At 45.5% G+C, this 18,135-nt stretch overlaps 1 protein-coding gene and 1 long non-coding RNA gene across 6 annotated transcripts in view; one reads left to right on the top strand and one right to left on the bottom strand.

The window, feature by feature from the left end:
- Positions 1 to 1,579: 1,579 nt before the first annotated feature.
- LOC116099546 lies at positions 1,580 to 2,653 on the bottom strand. The gene is made up of 2 exons (XR_004122296.1): positions 2,540 to 2,653; positions 1,580 to 1,855 (listed from the first exon to the last, which is right to left on the bottom strand). It is a non-coding gene; the product is annotated as an uncharacterized LOC116099546 (long non-coding RNA).
- A 49-nt stretch (positions 2,654 to 2,702) lies between these two features.
- The window catches only part of Slc2a3 (solute carrier family 2 member 3), a 64,753-nt gene continuing 49,320 nt past the window's right edge, over positions 2,703 to 18,135 (top strand). The window contains exons 1-2 of one of the 5 annotated variants that reach the window (XM_031383310.1): positions 2,703 to 2,812; positions 5,964 to 6,040. In XM_031383310.1, the coding sequence (XP_031239170.1) occupies positions 6,020 to 6,040 (21 nt within the window). In that variant the 5' untranslated portion in view covers positions 2,703 to 2,812; positions 5,964 to 6,019. Of the gene's footprint in view, positions 2,813 to 2,921; positions 3,104 to 3,152; positions 3,262 to 5,963; positions 6,041 to 18,135 lie in introns of those variants that run through there. The other 4 variants (XM_031383308.1, XM_031383309.1, XM_031383311.1 and 1 more) reach the window with 4 other exon arrangements.

Raw genomic sequence — 18,135 nt, 5'->3', positions numbered from 1 at the left:
AAAAAAAAAAAAGTCCAGGCAGGAATCCAACATTAGAGCATGATGAAGTAAGGTCAGGCAGGGACCTGACATTGGCCAAGAACAAGGAAGTAAGAATCTGGTTTTAGGGTAGAACAAAGTAGGCTCAAATATCTTGATCATCCTTAGAGACAGCTATCACCGGAGTGATCACAGGGCTTTGTGTTTATTGTCTGGCCAGTTCCTTGACTATGGTCTTGCTTGATTCCTCATTGTACTACTTGCCCTTAATAGCTGCACGTAATTTAAAAGGTATAAAAGTGGACTGGGAAAAATTAAACGTGCCTTCAGTCTCAGAATTGACTGGGGTCATGCTACCATGTTGTCTTTTTTCTTTTAATCCTCACTCGTGCGCTGGAGAACCTGTTGACTGAGTGGGCTTGGTCAGGAGTGCCCGCTTGCTTTGCTAGTGGACTTCTGCTTGAATTGTGTATGTCTCTTGACTCAATTCTTTCAAGAACACAAGAACCAAGGCTGTGAGATGACTCAGCAGGAAAAGGCACGTACTACCCAGCCTGAAGACCCAGTCCAATATCCCAAACCCACACGGTAAGAGGAGAACAACAACTCCCACAAAATGTCTTCTGACTTCCACACGAATCTCTTCACAAATGTATTAATAAATAAGAGTCAAAGAGCCGGTCAGTGGTGGCGCACACCTTTAATCCCTGCATGAGGGAAGTAGAGGCAGGCGGATCTCTGAGTTTGAGGCCAGTACTTGAGACTGAGATAGGAGGACTGCTACTAGTTCAAGGCTAGCCTGTGGTACAGAGTGAGACACTGTCCAAATAAAAGCCAAAACGGGAACTGGAGACATGGCTCTGATGTTCAAAGCACTTGGTGCTCTTCCAGAGCAAGGGGGTGGGGGAAGGGGGAAGGGAGGGAGGAAGGGAAGGGAGAAAGAAAAATAAATCTTTTTTTTATTTTCTTTATTAAGGAGTTGGAGAAAGGACCAATGGAGCTGAGGGGTTTGCAGCCCCTTAGGACAAACAACAATATGAACTAAGTAGTACCCTCAGAGCTCCCAGGGTCTCAACCACCAACCAAAGACTGCACATGGAGGGGTCTGATTGTTCTGGCAGCATGTGTATAGTAGAGGATTGCAAATTCGATCATCAATAGGAGGAGAGGAGCTCGGCCCTGTGAAAGTTCTGTGCCCCAGTGTAGGGGAATGCCAGGGCCAGAAAGTGGGAGAGGGCGGGGTGGCAGGCATGGGGAAGTGGGAGGCAATAGGGGTTTGTTTTGGTTGTTTTTGTTTCTTTGTTTTTTGGAGGGGAAACTGGGAATGGAGAGAAAAATAAATCTTAAAAAAAAAAAGAAAAGCCAAAGCCAAGTGTAGTAGGCCATACTCATTTACCCCATATTCAGGAAGTGTTGTAGCTTTAAAGCAAAAGGCTTCACCTACAGATCTGCTCCTGTGCTGGGGGAAGGTTTCCCCAAAGAAGTGTTACCATCTCTGCTCTGGCAGGCCGAGTTTACCCCAGCAAAAAGTGTTATACTCTGCCCGGAAAGGTACCTGACCAATGGGAGCCAAGATTAAAACCACAAAGTACAACAAACCTCACACAAGAGATTTATTGGGAGGGGATAATCCCAGAGGGTGGCTGCCTCTGCTCAGGAGTGAAGCTACGGGGAAGTGAGCAGAAAGCAAGGTTTATATAGGAAGTATGGGATGGGGGTGGGGCTTCCGAGGGTGGAGGCCTCTGGGATTTCAATTCCTGAGCTCGGAATTGCTGAGTTTTCCTGTTCAGAGATTGGTGGGTTCCTTCTTCTTGCCCCTGCCTTGGGCTTGGGGTCAAGTCGGGGTCAGGGTGGTTTTTCCTTTGGTCTTTTTACCCTACAAGATGATCAGGAATTTAAGGCCAGGCTCAACTACAACGCGAGTTTGGGGCTACCCTGGGCTATCTAAAGACCCCATTAAAAAATAATAATAATAATGAGCCGGGAGGTGGTGGCGCACGCCTTTAATCCCAGCACTTGGGAGGCAGAGGCAGGCGGATTTCTGAGTTCAAGGCCAGCCTGGTCTACAGAGTGAGTTCCAGGACAGCCAGGGCTACACAAAGAAACCTTGTCTCAAAAATCCAAAAGTAAAAAATTAAAAAAGTAAAAAAATAAAATAATAATAATGATAGTAATGCATGACAGTCCTGTTGTTCTCTGCCGCTTGGCATTCCTTTCTCCCCTGCACCCTCCCACCCACCCCGTACCCACTCTCCCTTGTCTCAGCCTTCCAGTGAGTGCCTACTGGCATACAGAGCTTTAATTTAAGTTCCCTAGCCATTTCCTCAGTTGCACACCTTTGCACACGCATGTTCCTTCACTGCAATACCCTTTTGACAGGTGTAATTCTGATCTTTATTTAAAAAAAAAAAAAAACCTGCCAGCCCCAGCTCCTCCACAGGCTCCTCAAACGCCATGTTATCTTGGCCCACAGTCACTGCAAGCCTGGTCTCCCGCCAGCCGAACCTAGCAGGCGTGTTGTCTGCTTGAGAACTAACCCCACACCAACCGGGTAGCAGACCTTTATGATACCGAAGCGCCAAACCAGCACCGGAGCCTTTTTGGAGAAGGGGAACACTATGGGCAGTGAAGGGGCTCCCCAGCTCCTTCCACGGAGCCCTATGTACGCCGTCCCGGGGGCGTAGAGGCGCGAGGGGGCATCCGTTTCTCTTAAAGCAGCAGTGTCAACACCCTCTTAAGGAAGGCGCGGAGGATGGCGGGGACCAGGACGTGAAGCCTCGGGGCGCTGACACGTTCGGGGACCCCAGGGTGCAGCTGATCGGTTGGTGGCCAGGTGAGGAACAGGACGCAGGGGGACCCTTGCCTCCGCTGTACGTGGAGCGTGCAGGGTGGACACAGAGAGCAAGCGGGCGCCGGGCACGTTTCCCTCCGTCAACGGACCCTTCGGAACGGAAAGCGAGCTGGCGACGGCGCGGGGCTAACGGCTGCGACGGTGGCGGCTACGGCAGCGGTGCCGTCACTCCGGTGCGGCGCCCGGAGCAGAGCCAGGCTGCGAAGCGGGCGGTTGGGTGGAGCTCGGCACCGGGCAGCTGCGGGGATGGTGGGTGAGAGGCGGGAAGTCGAGGTGGGTGGAGGGTGTTCGGAGTCGCCCCTGTTGGTGTTCACTGAGCGCCGAGAGGATCCCTGAGCCCTCGGCCAAGCGCATGGCCAAAAGCCCCGCCCTCCTGGACCTCACATCCTAGACAAACCAGTACCGCATAGATCATAGCGGGGGAAGTCTTTGTAAGTGAGGATGGAAACTACCGACTTGGTCAAGCCAGGAAGGGGCTACACCACTGAGCTACATCCCCTCGTTACTCTTTTGAGACAGGGGCTCTCTCTGGCCTTGAACTCCTCCCTTGTAACCCAGGCTGGACTGGAACTGTAGGTTCTCTTGCACTAGCCCCCAGACCATCTAGAACTACAGGCCTTTGCCACCAGGCACGTAAATCTTCCCAAGGTACCGGGTGAAGGAATCAGGACCGCACTGTGTGTTCCGACAAGTGCGGGGGCAAAGAAAGAGGTTTGTCTGAGAGGACCTTTCTGAGGGTAACTTCACAGAGAGTGAGCCTCGAGGGAGTCCAAACTCAGGAAACTGGACCGCGGAGAGGAAGGAACTGTGTTAGTCATGAAAGATGTCTGCTAAGGTCTTAAGCCAGGGGAAAATTGGCTTTTTCTTAGCAAATATGTGGGTAATTCACTAAGTGTTTGAGAAAGGATGAAAGGCTAACTGCCAACCTGGGCAAAATGGTCTTAGTTCCTCCCAGTTTTAATACATAAACATGAAGCACTATTCTGTAAGTTAACCACTTTAACGTTATTATTTTTTTTCACGAAGTACTGGGGATTGAGCACATGCTAGGTTAGTGTTCCCCTGTTCAGCTATATCTCTACCCAACCGTGTGCGTGCGTGTGTGTGTGTGTGTGTGTGTGTGTGTGTGTATGTGTGTGTGTGTGTGTGTGTGTGTGTGTGTGTGTGTGTGATATCTCCCTGTAACTTGTAGGATTTTGGTTCCTTCCTTCGCTATTGGGTTCCAGGGATCGAATTCAGGTTGTGAGGCTTAGCAGCAAGCATCCTCACCCACTGAACTATCTTGCCAGTCCCAGAACCTCCCTTTTAAAGGAAAGCATATTTATTTATTTCAAGTGAAAGGACACGGTGGGGGCTGTTCTGCATTTGTTTTGCTTTTCCAAAATGAGAGTGCCACAGAAGATAAGAGGGAGTTCTCAGGAGAAAGATGAGGAAGGGATCAAAAGATGAGAAAAGGCAAAGAGATCTTTGTCACAGATTGGCAGCACATGCCCGCAGTCCCAGGACCTGGGAAGTTGAAGCTAGACAGGCTGTATAACTAGCCATACCCCCCCCCCTCGGCTCAGCAAAGGAGGAGGAGGAGGTACGGGGAGGGGTAGAGGGTGTGGTCAGTCTCCGACCAAGCTAGTATTTTCACTACTTTGTCTCAGCTGGCCTACAAGGCCACCCGACCATGTCAGGAGAAGGCGGGCGGAGAAAGCAGGTGTGGTTATGTTGACAGCTGGCTAAGCAGAATCATGTTTTCTGACCGTCTCCACTCACTGAAATGGTTTGGACGAAGGTGGGGGTAAATAGAGGCAGATTCTTTCCAATCTGTTTTGTCATCATTTTGGATACAGAGTCTCTTGTGTAGTCCTGGCCATCCTGAAACTCACTAAATAGACCAGGCTGACCTCGAACTCACCCTTCTCATTGGTGGGATTAAAGGAGTGTGACACTGGCTACTTCAAATACGTTAGACCTGTTGTTGTTCATAGTCAAATGTATTTGCAATAATTGAAAACTGGAAGCAACACAAATGTTCATCAACAAAAAGGGAATGGATAAATAACATATTACAGCCATGTAATAGAATACTAATAGGATTTTTCTATACTGTAGAAGCATCTATACAAGAAAAGAGGCTATTGAAGCAGAGCTGGGTTGGTTTGATTTTAAAAAAATTTTGGTATAACTTTTAAGCAGTAAGGTTAAGAGAAAAAAGATGCACCTACGAGTGAGCATGGGCTTCTCAAGGGGGAGATGCCAACCATAGACTATTGGTCGTATCACAGCAGAGCCAAATCTCTCTGTATGCTGAGGGCTTCAGGTGTAGCTCTTCAAATGCTGTAGCTCTCACATGATGAAATAAGCTGTATTAAATTACAGAATTTGTGATGGTGAAGAGATGGCTCAGTGGTTAGGTGCACTTGCTGCTCTCGCAGAAGACCCGGTTCAGTTCCCAGCACTACATGGTGGCTCACAAACATCCGTCATACCTCCAGTTCTAGATCTGACACCTTTGCCTTTCTTGTGACCTTGATGGGCACTGAGCATGCATACAGTAAACATACATACATGCAGGCAAGACTCATATACATAAAAGTAACATAAATATTTTTTAAAAAGAAGAAAATTATGGAATTGGTACCGGCAAAGTTACCCAATTCACTTCCTGTCCATTTTGAAGATGAGACACTGTCAGCTGGTGACGTGTAACAAGTCAAAATCTAGAGTTTTTTAAAGATTTATGTTGTTATATGTAAGTACACTGTAGCTGTCTTCAGACACCCGAAGAGGGCATCAGATCCCATTACAGATGGTTGTGAGCTACCATGTGGTTGCTGGGATTTGAACTCAGGACTTCCGGAAGAGCAGTCAGTGCTCTTAACCACTGAGCCACCTCTCCATCCCTCAACCATCTTTTTCTTTCCTTCACCCAGGACCCTTAACTTGTTAGCCACCCCCCATCTCTGGCGATTGAACAAGAATCCCAGAATTGACTTATTCTAACATATCACTAGAATATATGAAACCCCACCTCCGATATTGTAGCACCCTTGTGTCCAAATGATAACTCACAGGCTCTTCTTTTAGGAAACTTAATTAGATACAATAAATAACTAAATAACTAATGACCAATTGTAATTTACAGGAAGCTGTGCCTTGAAAGAAATTTGAAGAAGGGTCAAGTCTTGCTACAATAGAGAGATGGAGAGCAACAAACATAGTGTGAGTATTAAGATTAATATCAGACTGGTATCAAACTGGTGTGCTGCTCTTGATGATCTTCGTGTTTATCACTTTCCTGAACTTTTTTTTGTCTTGATAATTAAAGGCATGTAGATGATGACAGGAGAGACCATTACTGCTTTGGCCTCTAGGAGAGACTATTACTACTACAGCCAATAGACTTAACATGCTCGCACATTTTTTTCTTTTTGAGGTTTTGGGGGTTAAGGTCTCTCTATGTAGTCATGGTGTCTTAGTCAGGGTTTCTATTCCTGCACAAACATCGTGACCAAGAAACAAGTTGGGGAGGAAAGGGTTTATTTGGCTTACTTCCACATGGCTGTTTATCACCAAAGGAAGTCAGGACTGGAACTCAAGCAGGTCAGGAAGCAGGAGCTGATGCAGAGGCCATGGAGGGATGTTCCTTACTGGCTTGCTTCCCCTGGCTTGCTCAGCCTGCTCTCTTATAGAGCCCAAGACCTCCAGCCCAGGGATGGAACCACCCACAAGGGGCCCTAGTCCCTTGATCACTAATTGAGAAAATGCCCCACATCTGGACCTCATGGAGGCACTTCCCCAACTGAAGCTCCCTTCTGTGATAACTCCAGCCTGTGTCAAGTTGACACACAAAACTAGCCAGTACACTCTCAAAAGCTGGGATTAAAGGTATGCACCACCATGTCCAGCCTTTGTATATTGTCCTTGCATAAGGGCTAATCTCAGTGAAATACATATATAAACTACAGAAGTGAGATAAGTGATCTTTTTTTCCTGCCATGCCTTTATTAAATATATTGTATGACTTTTCTCAGGAAGATGTGAACACCTATTTATTCACCCCAGATAGGGTACTGATGACAGACCAAAGAGTTAATTCCAGTCTGATCTAACTGGAATTTAACCAGAGTGTGGATAGGGAATGACTTATCTGCCCATGGGTGACTCAAAGGCAGCAGCTTTGTCATCAGAAGAAGCTCATGGGGATGGGTGAGATTCATCATTGGATTTCCCTCCACAACTTGCAAGCAACTCCCTCACTCAGCTCCCCACCCTCCACTGTCACCCCAATTCCTGCCAGCGATTGCTTAACCTACCTCAGGGAGGCTCTTCTGAGTTTTAAGTTTCATGAGCTCCCTAACCCTCCTATTGGCAAGCTTGCAGCCCCCTCTCTCCTTCCAGAAAGGAGTGCCTCAGCTGGAAGAAACAGCTGTACTGCACATAGGCAGGGGAGTTCACCTACAACCAGTGCTCACTCACCGAATTTGAGAGGCAAAAACTAAATCTAGTCACAGAAACTGAGAAGCCAAAGGCTGGAGGACAAATCAGTGCCTGGAATTTATGATACAAACAGTACATCAATTCCCCTGGCTAAAGAAACCAGGTTCATCTGTGCCAGTGAGGTCCAGACGAGCTGGCAGGGCACATGGTGATGAGTAAGTGTGGGTTCTACAGCAAGCTGGGGTTGGTGCTGGAGGAGGAGTGCCTTGTGGACTGGTCAGGCAGTGTGCCACAGAAAAGAGTGGGTGTTCAGTGAGCATTAGCTGCTTGTGCCAGGGCAGACAGGCCAGGAAGGCAGTGCCATGAACATTTAGTACGAGATTCCCTTTTTACCGTGTTTTTTCCTTCACCAACCAAAAGGATGGCTGCTCTGTACCCTGTTCACCCCTACTCCCCAAGGAGCTCTCCCTGCAGATCCTGGGCATGGCTCACCCTCACCCGGTTTATTGAATAATTGAGCCTCATTATTTGAGCAAGGGATTATTTTGTTTTCCGTTTCAAAAATTGTAGGCTACCATAGATAACACAAATTCGAGGCTAGCTTATGCTACCCGGTCTCAAAAAGAAGAGGAAACTATAGGCTACTCTTCCTTCCTTCCTTCCTTTTTTTTTTTTTGGTTTTTCGAGACAGGGTTTCTCTGTATAGCTCTGGCTGTCCTGGAACTCACTCTATAGACCAGGCTGGCCTCGAACTCAGAAATCTGTCTCTGCCTCCCAAGTGCTGGGATTAAAGGCGTGCCCCACCATCACCAGGCTAGGGCTACCCTTTCTTATTTCTAGCTTCCTGATTATACCAACCTTATTGTATGAGGGCAGCATACATCACTCATGTTTGTTTGTGACAGGAACTCATTATATAGCTCAGGCTGGCCTCAAATCAACATCCTCCTGCCTCAAACCACAATGTTGAGATGACTGGTATGTGCCACCATGCCCTCCCAACTTTTGGGATTTTTTCCAGCCTCTTTTTTTTTTTTGAAGATTTATTTATTTACTCCATATATGAGAGTACACTGTAGCTGTCTTCAAACACACCAGAAGATGACATCATGTCCTCATTTGAATGGTTGTGAGCCACCATGTAGTTGCTAGGAATTGAACTCAGGACCTTTGGACGAGCAGTCAGTGCTCTTAACCACTGAGCCATCTCTCCAGCCCTCAATTCTTGTTTTATTTGAAAAGAAATACATGTCTATTAAGCTTATAGTAATATAGACATTAACAAAATATGTCCTCTGAAATTTGGTAGAAATTAAAGTTAAATAAAGGTTAAATGTTTATTGGTAGTATTACTAGTAATTGAAAACAGGTTTAGAAACAGGCACCTTTATCAGATGAGCTGTAGTGAGAATTTAGGAATTTTGGTGTCTTTGAAAAAGACTGGAGAGATGGCTCAGAGGTTAAGTAAGAGTACTGGCTGCTCTTCCAGAGGTCCTGAGTTCAATTGCAGCCACATAGCAAACCATCTCACAAACCATCTATAATGAGATCTGGTGCCCTCTTCTGGTACATCACCATACATGCAGGAAGGACACTGTAAATAAATACATTTAAAAAAAGAAAGGAAGGAAAGAAAGAAAGAAAAGCACAGAATATAAGAGTGTGTTTTCATTTTGATTCCAGGTGTGGGATATGGGGCTGCTTCAGATTTTCACAGCAGCTGACTGTGATTTGTCTAGTCCTCTAGCAGGGGTGTGTTTTTGCCAGAGGAAAATACTTACTTCGATTATGTGACATTTAGAATTGTGGGGACTTTTCAGAAGGTATATAGATGTTAGGACCCAAAGACAGTAGGGAGTTGATTGTTGAGTTGGTTGTTGGGGTGGGTTGTTGATTAGTGGTTAGTTGCTGTTTGTTGTTGATGGTTGAGGTTTGTTAAATAGTCATGCACAAAGAGGAAACAAGAAAAAATTAGACATCCTGACAGGGAAGATCAAAATTTCCCCCAAGAAACTCAACACTCCTAATCAGCAGGAAATAATTTAATGATAAAGTCCTTTTTTCCCTCCTATGTAATGTTAGAGGGTTTTAAAGGGTGGAGAAGGGTGAAAGAAAGAAAAATCCACAGAGTAGCAAACCCTGGCTACAATGAGCATCTCACTTGTCCTGGTTTTAGTTTTGACAAGGCCATTTTGACAAAGTCCAGTAGTAGCTGAAACCATGTCCAATATCATCCTAGCATAAAGGGCAAAAACTCAGAGTGCAAGAAGAATCAAGAGAAAAGGGTTAAATTCATAGTGAGGAAAAAAACCTGAAATCCACCAATTGGATTTTCATTTCATAAAGGAATACTAATTTAGAAAAATTAAAAATAAAAAGGTTCAAAGATTCTTGCTCTCAACCCGCAGTCAATAACATGGAGGTGCAGTCACTCAGAAATGCTGCTGCATAAATCATGTACAAATCAGACCCACTGTTTGGTTTTGGGTTCTCTTTCATATTTTGTGTATTTAATTGTGTGCATTGGCATATGTGCCATGGCACATTACTGGAGGTCTGAGGACAGCCGTGGAAATCTGTTCTCCTTTTCTACCACTGGGTCCCAGGGATGGGGCTAAGCTGTCATACACCATAGCAACCAAGTGTTTTAACCTAATGAGCCATCTCATGGGCCTGTTCTTCCTTTATAAGGTTTCATGCATCTCATACTGGCCTCAAACTCTATATATGGCTGAGGATGACTTTGCTTCTCTGATCTTTCTGCTTCTACCTCTCCCCAGTGCTGGAATCACAGAAGTGAGCCACCACATCCTGTTCATGTGGTGGGTGGGATTGAACCACAGGCAGCTTTCTGGCAGACCAAGCACTCTACAACCCAAGCCATTTTCTATTTTCTCCTCCTTTTCCTCTTCTTCCTCCTCCTCCTCTCCTTCTTTTCCTCCTCCTCCTCCTTTTTGGTTTTTTGAGGGAGGATTTTTTTGTGTGTGTAGCCCTGGCTGTCTGTAGACCAAGCTGGCCTTGAACTCAGAGATCTGCCTGCCTCTGCCTTCCAGGTATAAGTTCTGGTACTCGATGTGTGCACCACCACCCCCTGGACCATACTTTTCTTTTATTTAGGCATGTTTTCTCTAATAAAACCACTGAGAAGATACTAAATAATTTTTTCTCTAGACTCATTTCTTTCAAGGGCTCATTTGTTATTCATTGAGCTGTTTTCACGAGGCTTTTTGTTTGTTTTTATGTTTTGGTTTTGGTTTTTTTTTCTTTTTTTTTTTTCTTTTCTTTTCATTTGTGTGACAGGCACTACTGGTGCCTGGAACTGCCTTTACAGATTTATATCCTAGTACAGGGTATGAGAACATCTAAGAAGGAAAATAAGTCAAGATCACAATATAGCAAATGGCATGAAAGGAGGGAATGGAGTTTGCTCATTCTGCTACTGTAGTCCGGCTGGGGAAAGCCTCTTCAGGAAGAAGCTGGGCAGAAACAGAATGTCCAGGAGCCAGCAATCTGGAATTATTCGTACAAAAGAAACAGTATGTAAAGGTCCTGGGGTATAACTGCTTCTCAGACTCCAGCCCCAGTCACAAAACTCTAATGTACATAGATCCTGAGAGCAGAAGTGACTATGCTACGCTCTGTGGGCCATACAGTCTGTTACTACTGTTCTGCCCCTCTGAATGCTACAGCCTCAAAAGCAGCCAGACGGTTGTGTGGTGAATGACCATAGCTACAGTGCAGTGAAGTGGGTGAGAGAAGTAACCAACCCAGCCAAGGCTACAGAGTGAGACACTGCCTCAAAAAAAAAAAAAAGTAAAATAAAAGTTGTGCTCCAAGATGGCTCAGCAGGTAGGACACTTGCCATGGATCCCCAGAACCCACACTGTAGAAGAAGAGAACCAATGTCAAAAAGCGATCCTCTGACCTCCATCTTGCATGCTGTGGCTCTAAAGCACAAAATACAAACAAATGTTTAAAAAAAACCAAAAAGGTAGTTGCACCACTCTGAATACACTAAAAACCACTGTGCTGTGTACTTCATAAGGTGTGTTAGTTGCATCTCAATGGAGCTATGATTTATTTAAGATTCCTTTTACTTAGGTGTATGTGTACATGTCCATATATGTCGCGTATACACTGGTACCCTCAGAGTCCAGAAGAGTTCATTGGATGCCCTGCAAAGTCTGTTTCTGCTCACATTCTGCCTGAAGAGGTTTTCCTCACCCAGACACAGTATCAGAATGAGCAAACTCCCCCTCCTTATCCCATTTTCTATATTGTTATCTTGACTTAATTTCCTTCTTAGGCATTCTCATGTCCTGCACATGTGAGATACCCTGTGTCAGACACAAAGTCTAAGGAGGACTAGGATTCCCTCATATGCTTTCTTGGCGTATTCGAGGCCCTGGGCTAAAGAAATTAGACACCAAAATAAAATCTGAGCAGAGAAATTAAAAGGCCTTCCTGGCTTCCTGGTAGGTTAAAATGAGTGTGTGAGCTAAGGAAGGGTGAGGAGATGGTGCTTAAAAACTGATCAAAGCTGAGCGTGATGGCGCACGCCTTCAATCCCAGCACTCGGGAGGCAGAGGCAAGATCAGCCTGGTCTACAAAGCTATTTCCAGGAGAGCCAAAGAAGGCTACACAGAGAAACCCTGTCTCAAACGAACAAACAACAACAAACAAACAAACAAATCAGAGAGTGGGACGTGTAACCCAGGTAATAGAGCTTGCACAGGATTTACCAAGTCTTTGATCTACAGCACTACATAAACCAAGGGTGGTAGTGAGCACCCAAACCTACTCCATCTTGGAACTAGCCTCCATCTTTTCTTTTTTTAAGATGTATTTATTTATTATATATGTAAGTACAGTGTAGCTGTCTTCAGACACCAGAAGAGGGTGTCAGATCTCATTACGGATGGTTGTGAGCCACCATGTGGTTGCTGGGAATTGAACTCAGGACCTTCAGAAGAGCAGTCAGTGCTCTTAACTGCTAAGCCATCTCTCCAGCCCCCAGCCTCCATCTTAAAGAAAAAAAAAACAAAAAAGCCTGAGAACTTGGCCCATAGCTGAGCCCGAGCTGCACCCATGTACCAGGAAGGACCCCGTGGCTTGTCCCTGGCCAGAGCTACTCCCTAGCTACTACTTCCTAGTAACAGTTAATCAAACATTAGGCTGATTGTTTTAGATGTACTCTCAGATGGTTTGTGATTGTATATGGTCTTGCTTCAGAGCATCCACCTGTCAGTTTACAATAGTCATTCAGTTAGATGATTGCCAGGCTAGACTCTACCTCATTTACTTCCATTTTCTGTAAAACCTTGTCTCAATGAGAGTTCGGGGCTGCCTCATCAAAAACCATCTTGTGGACCAGTGGTGAGTAAGCCCAAATTTGAGTTTGTAATAAAGAGACCCTAACGTGATTATATCAGAAACAGCTCCTTGATGGTCTTTTGGGATTCACGAATGCTTTGTGGCACAACAGTAGCACACCAGTAATCCCAGCACTTGGAAGATCAGAAGTTCAAGGTCACCCTTAGCTATATAGCAAGTATGAGGCCAGCCTGGGTTACTTCAGACCCTATCTCAAAGCAAAGCAAAACACAACTAAGTAGAGAGATGTGTTATAAGAGGCCATTATTGGATCTGTTAAGGTGGAGTGCGTTGGTGATCTTGACAAAGATGAACTTTAGGAATGTTTTTCAGGATGACTGGAGGAAATGGAGCCATGCTTCAAAGCCTTGGTGGTAGAGCAATTGTCCAGCTCCTGTGAAGCTCAGGCTCCATTCCTGGCACTGAAAACTAATTAGACAAATAAAAAGGAACAGATAGAGGGTCAGAGGAGGAGGAGAATTCTTGCTTTGATCCTCAGGAAGGAACTGTGTATTGTAAGGATTCTTTAATGCATCATAAGGCTCAGCACCTCACTTGATCTTACAGGCTGTAAAATCCCTCTCCAGCTCTCATTACCACACAAATGTCCGAGCTCCTGAATTCTGTGGCTCTCAGATGAGCTGGTCTAAAGAGGTTTTAGAATATGGACTCATTAGAGAAGTAACTTCTGATTCCAGAATGGAGTTACTACATTCCAGACAGGATTGTTGGGTGAAAAAAAGAAAGGTCCAGCTATCTAGAAAAGGTATGGCTTACATGGAGTAGCTGACCATGTGTCTGTTTGACGAGAAGCTGAGAATGTGCATACAATAAGAACCAGATTTATTACTGAAGATGGATAATTTCTTTTACTTTGCTTCTATTTTCTCAATAAAATAATAGGTTAGGTTAGTCAGAAAGGAAAAAGGGATCTTGGAGATGTATCTGATAGAAAAGAGTAGAAGGTCTGGGGATGTAGCCTCAGCTCTTGCCTAGCACGGATGAGGCTCAAGGTTCAGTCCCCAGTGAAAGGAAGGAATTAAAGAATTCTGGCAGGTAAAAATAAAATCTTGTTAAGATAAGATAATTACAGGCAGAGAAATTGCTGGTTTGAAGAAAGAGCTCTCCTGTTCTGCCCACGACCAGCTTTGGTGAATCCGCCTCCAGGGTCTGTTGCTAGGATGCCAACCATCAGAGGTATCGCAAACCTATTTGACAGTTGGCCACCAGATGGCGGTGTAGTTCTCCAAGTTCTTGCTGCTTTTATGGCCCGGGATTCACCTAAGTGAGGTGAGGCGGAGTGCCTTGTGAACTGTTTTAATTAGGCCTAGAAGATAAAGCCCTGGGAAGATTTGAGACTATTTAGGGAACGGATGATAAAAGGAATGAAAGGAGAGATAGCGGCCTGGGAGTGGAGGAAGGAGGATTATGGGAAGGGTATGGGCTTTAAAATGAGAAAACAGAGGTCTATGGCCTTCTGACACTTGTGTGTTGAGTTGGAGGTTTAAAGACAAGGAAACCAGAGGTGGTGGTGGTGGGTCACTGAAAATTAGGTTGGCCTAATTGACTTCAACATAGATCAGATCAGAGGCGGAAAGGAGAAGGATCTCAGAGCGCAGGCGCCTCTGAGTTCAAGTGCCCATGACAAAACCACTGAGGGAGGACCTCTTGTATGGTTCTGCTGACTGGGTGGCTTGCAGATGAGGGCCAACAAACGACTCAATAAGTGGTTCACCCCTCCCGAGATTGTTAAACCTTGTATCTATCAGAACGGAGCCAGGGATTGAGACTGAAATCACACCACACATGCCGGATTGGCCACTCTTTTGTCATGACAAAGTATCTGAGAAAACTTAAGCAAGGAGGAATTTATTCTCTCACAGTTCCAGGATTTCAGTCCATTATCACTTGGTTCCATTGTCTGGGGGCCAAGGCATGATGAGGCTGCTAGCCCGGAGCCTGGGAGTGGAGGAAGGCGGCTCCCCTCACGGTAGAGTGGAGCAGAGAGAAGACAGGTCCAGGGATTAGATTCCTTCTGAGGAATGCCAGCAGCTGGGCCCCACCCCACATGATCCGTATCACTATCAAGCTATGAATCCACGGAGCTGTGGATTAGTCAGGTCCCCATGGTTCTTCCCATAAGGCCTATTAACGTGAGCCTCGGGGGGGTGGGGGGGCGGAGCGGAGCACTTCATATCCAAACTGCAATAGATGCTAAATTAAATTGTTTTGATGCAGTCTGTGTTTGAAAAGAAGCTAAAAAGGAGGACCCAAATGGAAAGAAAGCAAGAGGCTTGCAGGTTGCGTGTGCAGGCTGGGAAGCATATACTGGGTGTCACTGGAGACAAAGTAGGAAGAAGCGCTTCGAGATGCGAAACTTCTGCTCCTCCGTTATCTTAGTTTTCTAGGACCCCACTCCACGCACAAACACACACATTTTAAATTTAGCATCTGTTTCCTTTATGTTTAAGTGTATGGATGTTTTCACTGCATGGATGTCTCTGTACCACGTGCGTGCATGTTGCCTCTAAGGCCAGAAGAGGGCGCAGTGCCTTCGTGCAAAGCAGGGAAGGTGCTTCTCTGAGTAGTTGGGGGCGGGGCGGTCTAGGAAGACCTCTTGTGCCAAGAAGCTTCTGGCCTAGGCTAAAGAAGCTATACAAGGCTCGAGCCTCCATTAGTTTTCCAAACAAAACTGTCATACATAAAGGCCATTGTAGATTTGAATGGGGATGCTGAGATTAAAAACCTTGGAATAGAGATGGTACATTCCAGTTTACGGAGCTATAAACAAACACAAAGCCATTGTTCCTGGGCCAGCCCATGAGCCAAATTAGACTTCTGAGACAAGCTGACTTCCATTTTTATTTCAAATACTAATGTTAACACATGTTCCATGCTAACCATCTTACTTTTGTTTGTTTGTTTGTTTATATTGCATATCTCTATGTATTTGTGTGTACAGGCCTGGGGCACGATGTGGTGCTTAGAGGTCAGCTTTATGGAGTCTGTTCTCCTAACTTCGTGTGGGTTCTGGGAATCAAATTCAGGTTGGCATGCGCCCACAGCGAGTACCGTTACCTCCTGACCCATCTCTTCAGTCCCCAACCTTCTTAAATTTGACACAGACAGGAACCTCTCTACCAGGTTCATACTCATGAAGCTTTGGCGTCCGTGAGAGTCACCTGTAAGGCTTATTGCAGGTTTCTTGGCCCTACCCTGACAAGAGTCTGGTTCATCACATCTGGGGTAGAAAAGTGAGAATTTGCATATCTCATGGGTCACTGGAGGTGGTGAGGTCACCAGTACTGGGAAGACGACATAGTGAGTAGCAGTGACTAAAACAAGTACTGCCACTTTGCTAATGTCTCCCAATGCAGTACCGGTTACCATAATGCCCTTCTTACAGCGGCTTAGAGATAAAACTCGCCTTTTCCAAGGAAGCAAAGTAGTGAAGAAATGAAGGCTGGAGTAAGCCACACTTGGCCTCCAGAGTGCACCACCTCCCCCTGCTACCAGGCACTTTCTTAAAACCAATTTTAAGGAAGAAAGCAATGAACTGGACTGTGCAGATGTGCTTAAGAGCGCTCGCTGCTCCTCCAGAGGACCTGAGTCCAGTTCCCAGCAGCCGCTTCAGAGGTCTCACAGTTGCCTGTAGCTTCCGCTCCCACAGATCGGATGCCTGCTTCTGGCTTCTGCAGGCACCTGAGACGAGACTCATCTTCTTTCAGGAGAACCAGCTCCTGAAAGTTGTCCCCTGACCTCCACATACATGCCATGTTATGTGTACTTAAGCACTTGGGAGGCAGAGGCAGGTGGATTTCTGAGTTCAAGACCAGCCTGGACAGCGAGGGCTACACAGAGAAATGCTGTCTCGAAAAAACAAAAACAAAACAAAACAAAAAAAAAGAAGAAGTGACAAAAGTAGTCAGAATTCTCTGTGCCAGATTTCACTCTTAAAAAAATTAAGATAATATTTTTTGTAATATGCTATGGCTAATTATAATTTGAGAGTTTGTAAATTGCATGGTTTTAAACTCCTCACCTCCACCCTTCAGCCCCCACTTTGTACTGGGAATTGAACTTTGCTTTGTGCTTGCCAGCCAAGCCTGCTACCACAGAAATATAAGCTACCTTCCCTCGCCTGTTTTGAGGTATGGCCTCCCTAAGTTGCCCAGACTAGCCGTGAACTCATTGCGTAGTTTAGGTTAGCCTTAAACTTGAGATTTTCTAGCCCCAGTCTTCCAAGAAGCGAGGATTGCTTTGCAGTATCACCACAGCCGGCACTGCTTTCTTGGCTCAGCTTTCTTTTTGAAACTCCCATTGTTGCTGACCCAGCCACTGAGGAAGCAAAAAGACCAGCCATCAAGAGAGCCAATAAAAACTGAAGTTGACATAAATATCTGCAGAAGGGTGTAGAGATGGATTGCCTAGTGTCTGGGCTGAGAGTCAAAGGGGTTCCCCTCAAAGTGGCATGGTCTCCTTACTAGTCAAATGTTGCCCCATTGATTTCATGAGCTAGATCTGAAGAGAAATGTTTTGAGGGAAGTCTACTGGTAGGATACGCTATTTCATGACCTCAGAGTTCCTGTACTTCGTGAGATTCAGAGCAATGACAACTCTGTGTTTTGCAGTCTGCAAAGCACTTTAATGTGTAATACTTAATCTCCCTATCAATGCAGTCACTTCCATCACTTTATGGATGTCAACATTAAGGACAGCTTGGCCAATGTCATGCAGTTGGGAATAGAGCTTGCGCTTCATACAGCAAATTCTTCTGGCATCCGAAGCTGCTCTATGTAAAGCCAGCTGCTGGTACTGGAGGGAACTATTGTGTAACTTAACCACAATAACTTATTACTCTTAGGATATTACTTGTTCATTTCCTTTCCTGGCTACCTCTCATCTGGTCCTACTGCTTTCCCCTCTTCTTGCCTATACCCTGCCCTGGACACCCTGCTTTGAGTACACAGGCATTCCAAATCTCTTTTAAGGTGTTATCTGTGGCTCCAAGCTGGCTGAGATAAAGGTCAGCACGAGTGGAGAAGCGATATGGAACAATCCAGCCAGCAGATCTGCTGAAACGTTTTCCAAACATTTGTTCCTGCAGGAAGGCCAGCCGCCCTTCGCCACGGGGTCTCCATGAGCAGGCAGCACATTTTAGAAATGTAGCAGGACCTTAAGCTTTAAGAATGCATGCGATATCTCTGTCTCCAATGCTGTCTTTCTCTGTCCTGGTCTTTAATTCCACAGTGAACAGTGTCAAGAAAGCCCTTTATATAGTAGCGGGTGAATAAATGTCTACTGAATAAATACCCAAATGGCAGGTTCTCCATTTCTCCTGCTCTGTCATGGCTGTGCCTGAGCCTTTTGTTTTCCATCTCTCCTGAGGAAAATGAAATCATGTGATTTTCTCAAGAAAGCTCACTTGAAAACAGATTTGCATTTTGTTTTCTTTTTTTGAGGCAGGGTCTCGCTATATACCCTTAGCTGGCCAGGAACTCACT

Source organism: Mastomys coucha, unplaced genomic scaffold (assembly GCF_008632895.1).
Source record: "Mastomys coucha isolate ucsf_1 unplaced genomic scaffold, UCSF_Mcou_1 pScaffold20, whole genome shotgun sequence".
In the NCBI taxonomy this organism is placed as follows: domain Eukaryota; kingdom Metazoa; phylum Chordata; class Mammalia; order Rodentia; family Muridae; genus Mastomys; species Mastomys coucha.
Note: the sequence above shows the minus strand (reverse complement) of the source record. Positions and strands in the feature narration are given on the sequence as shown.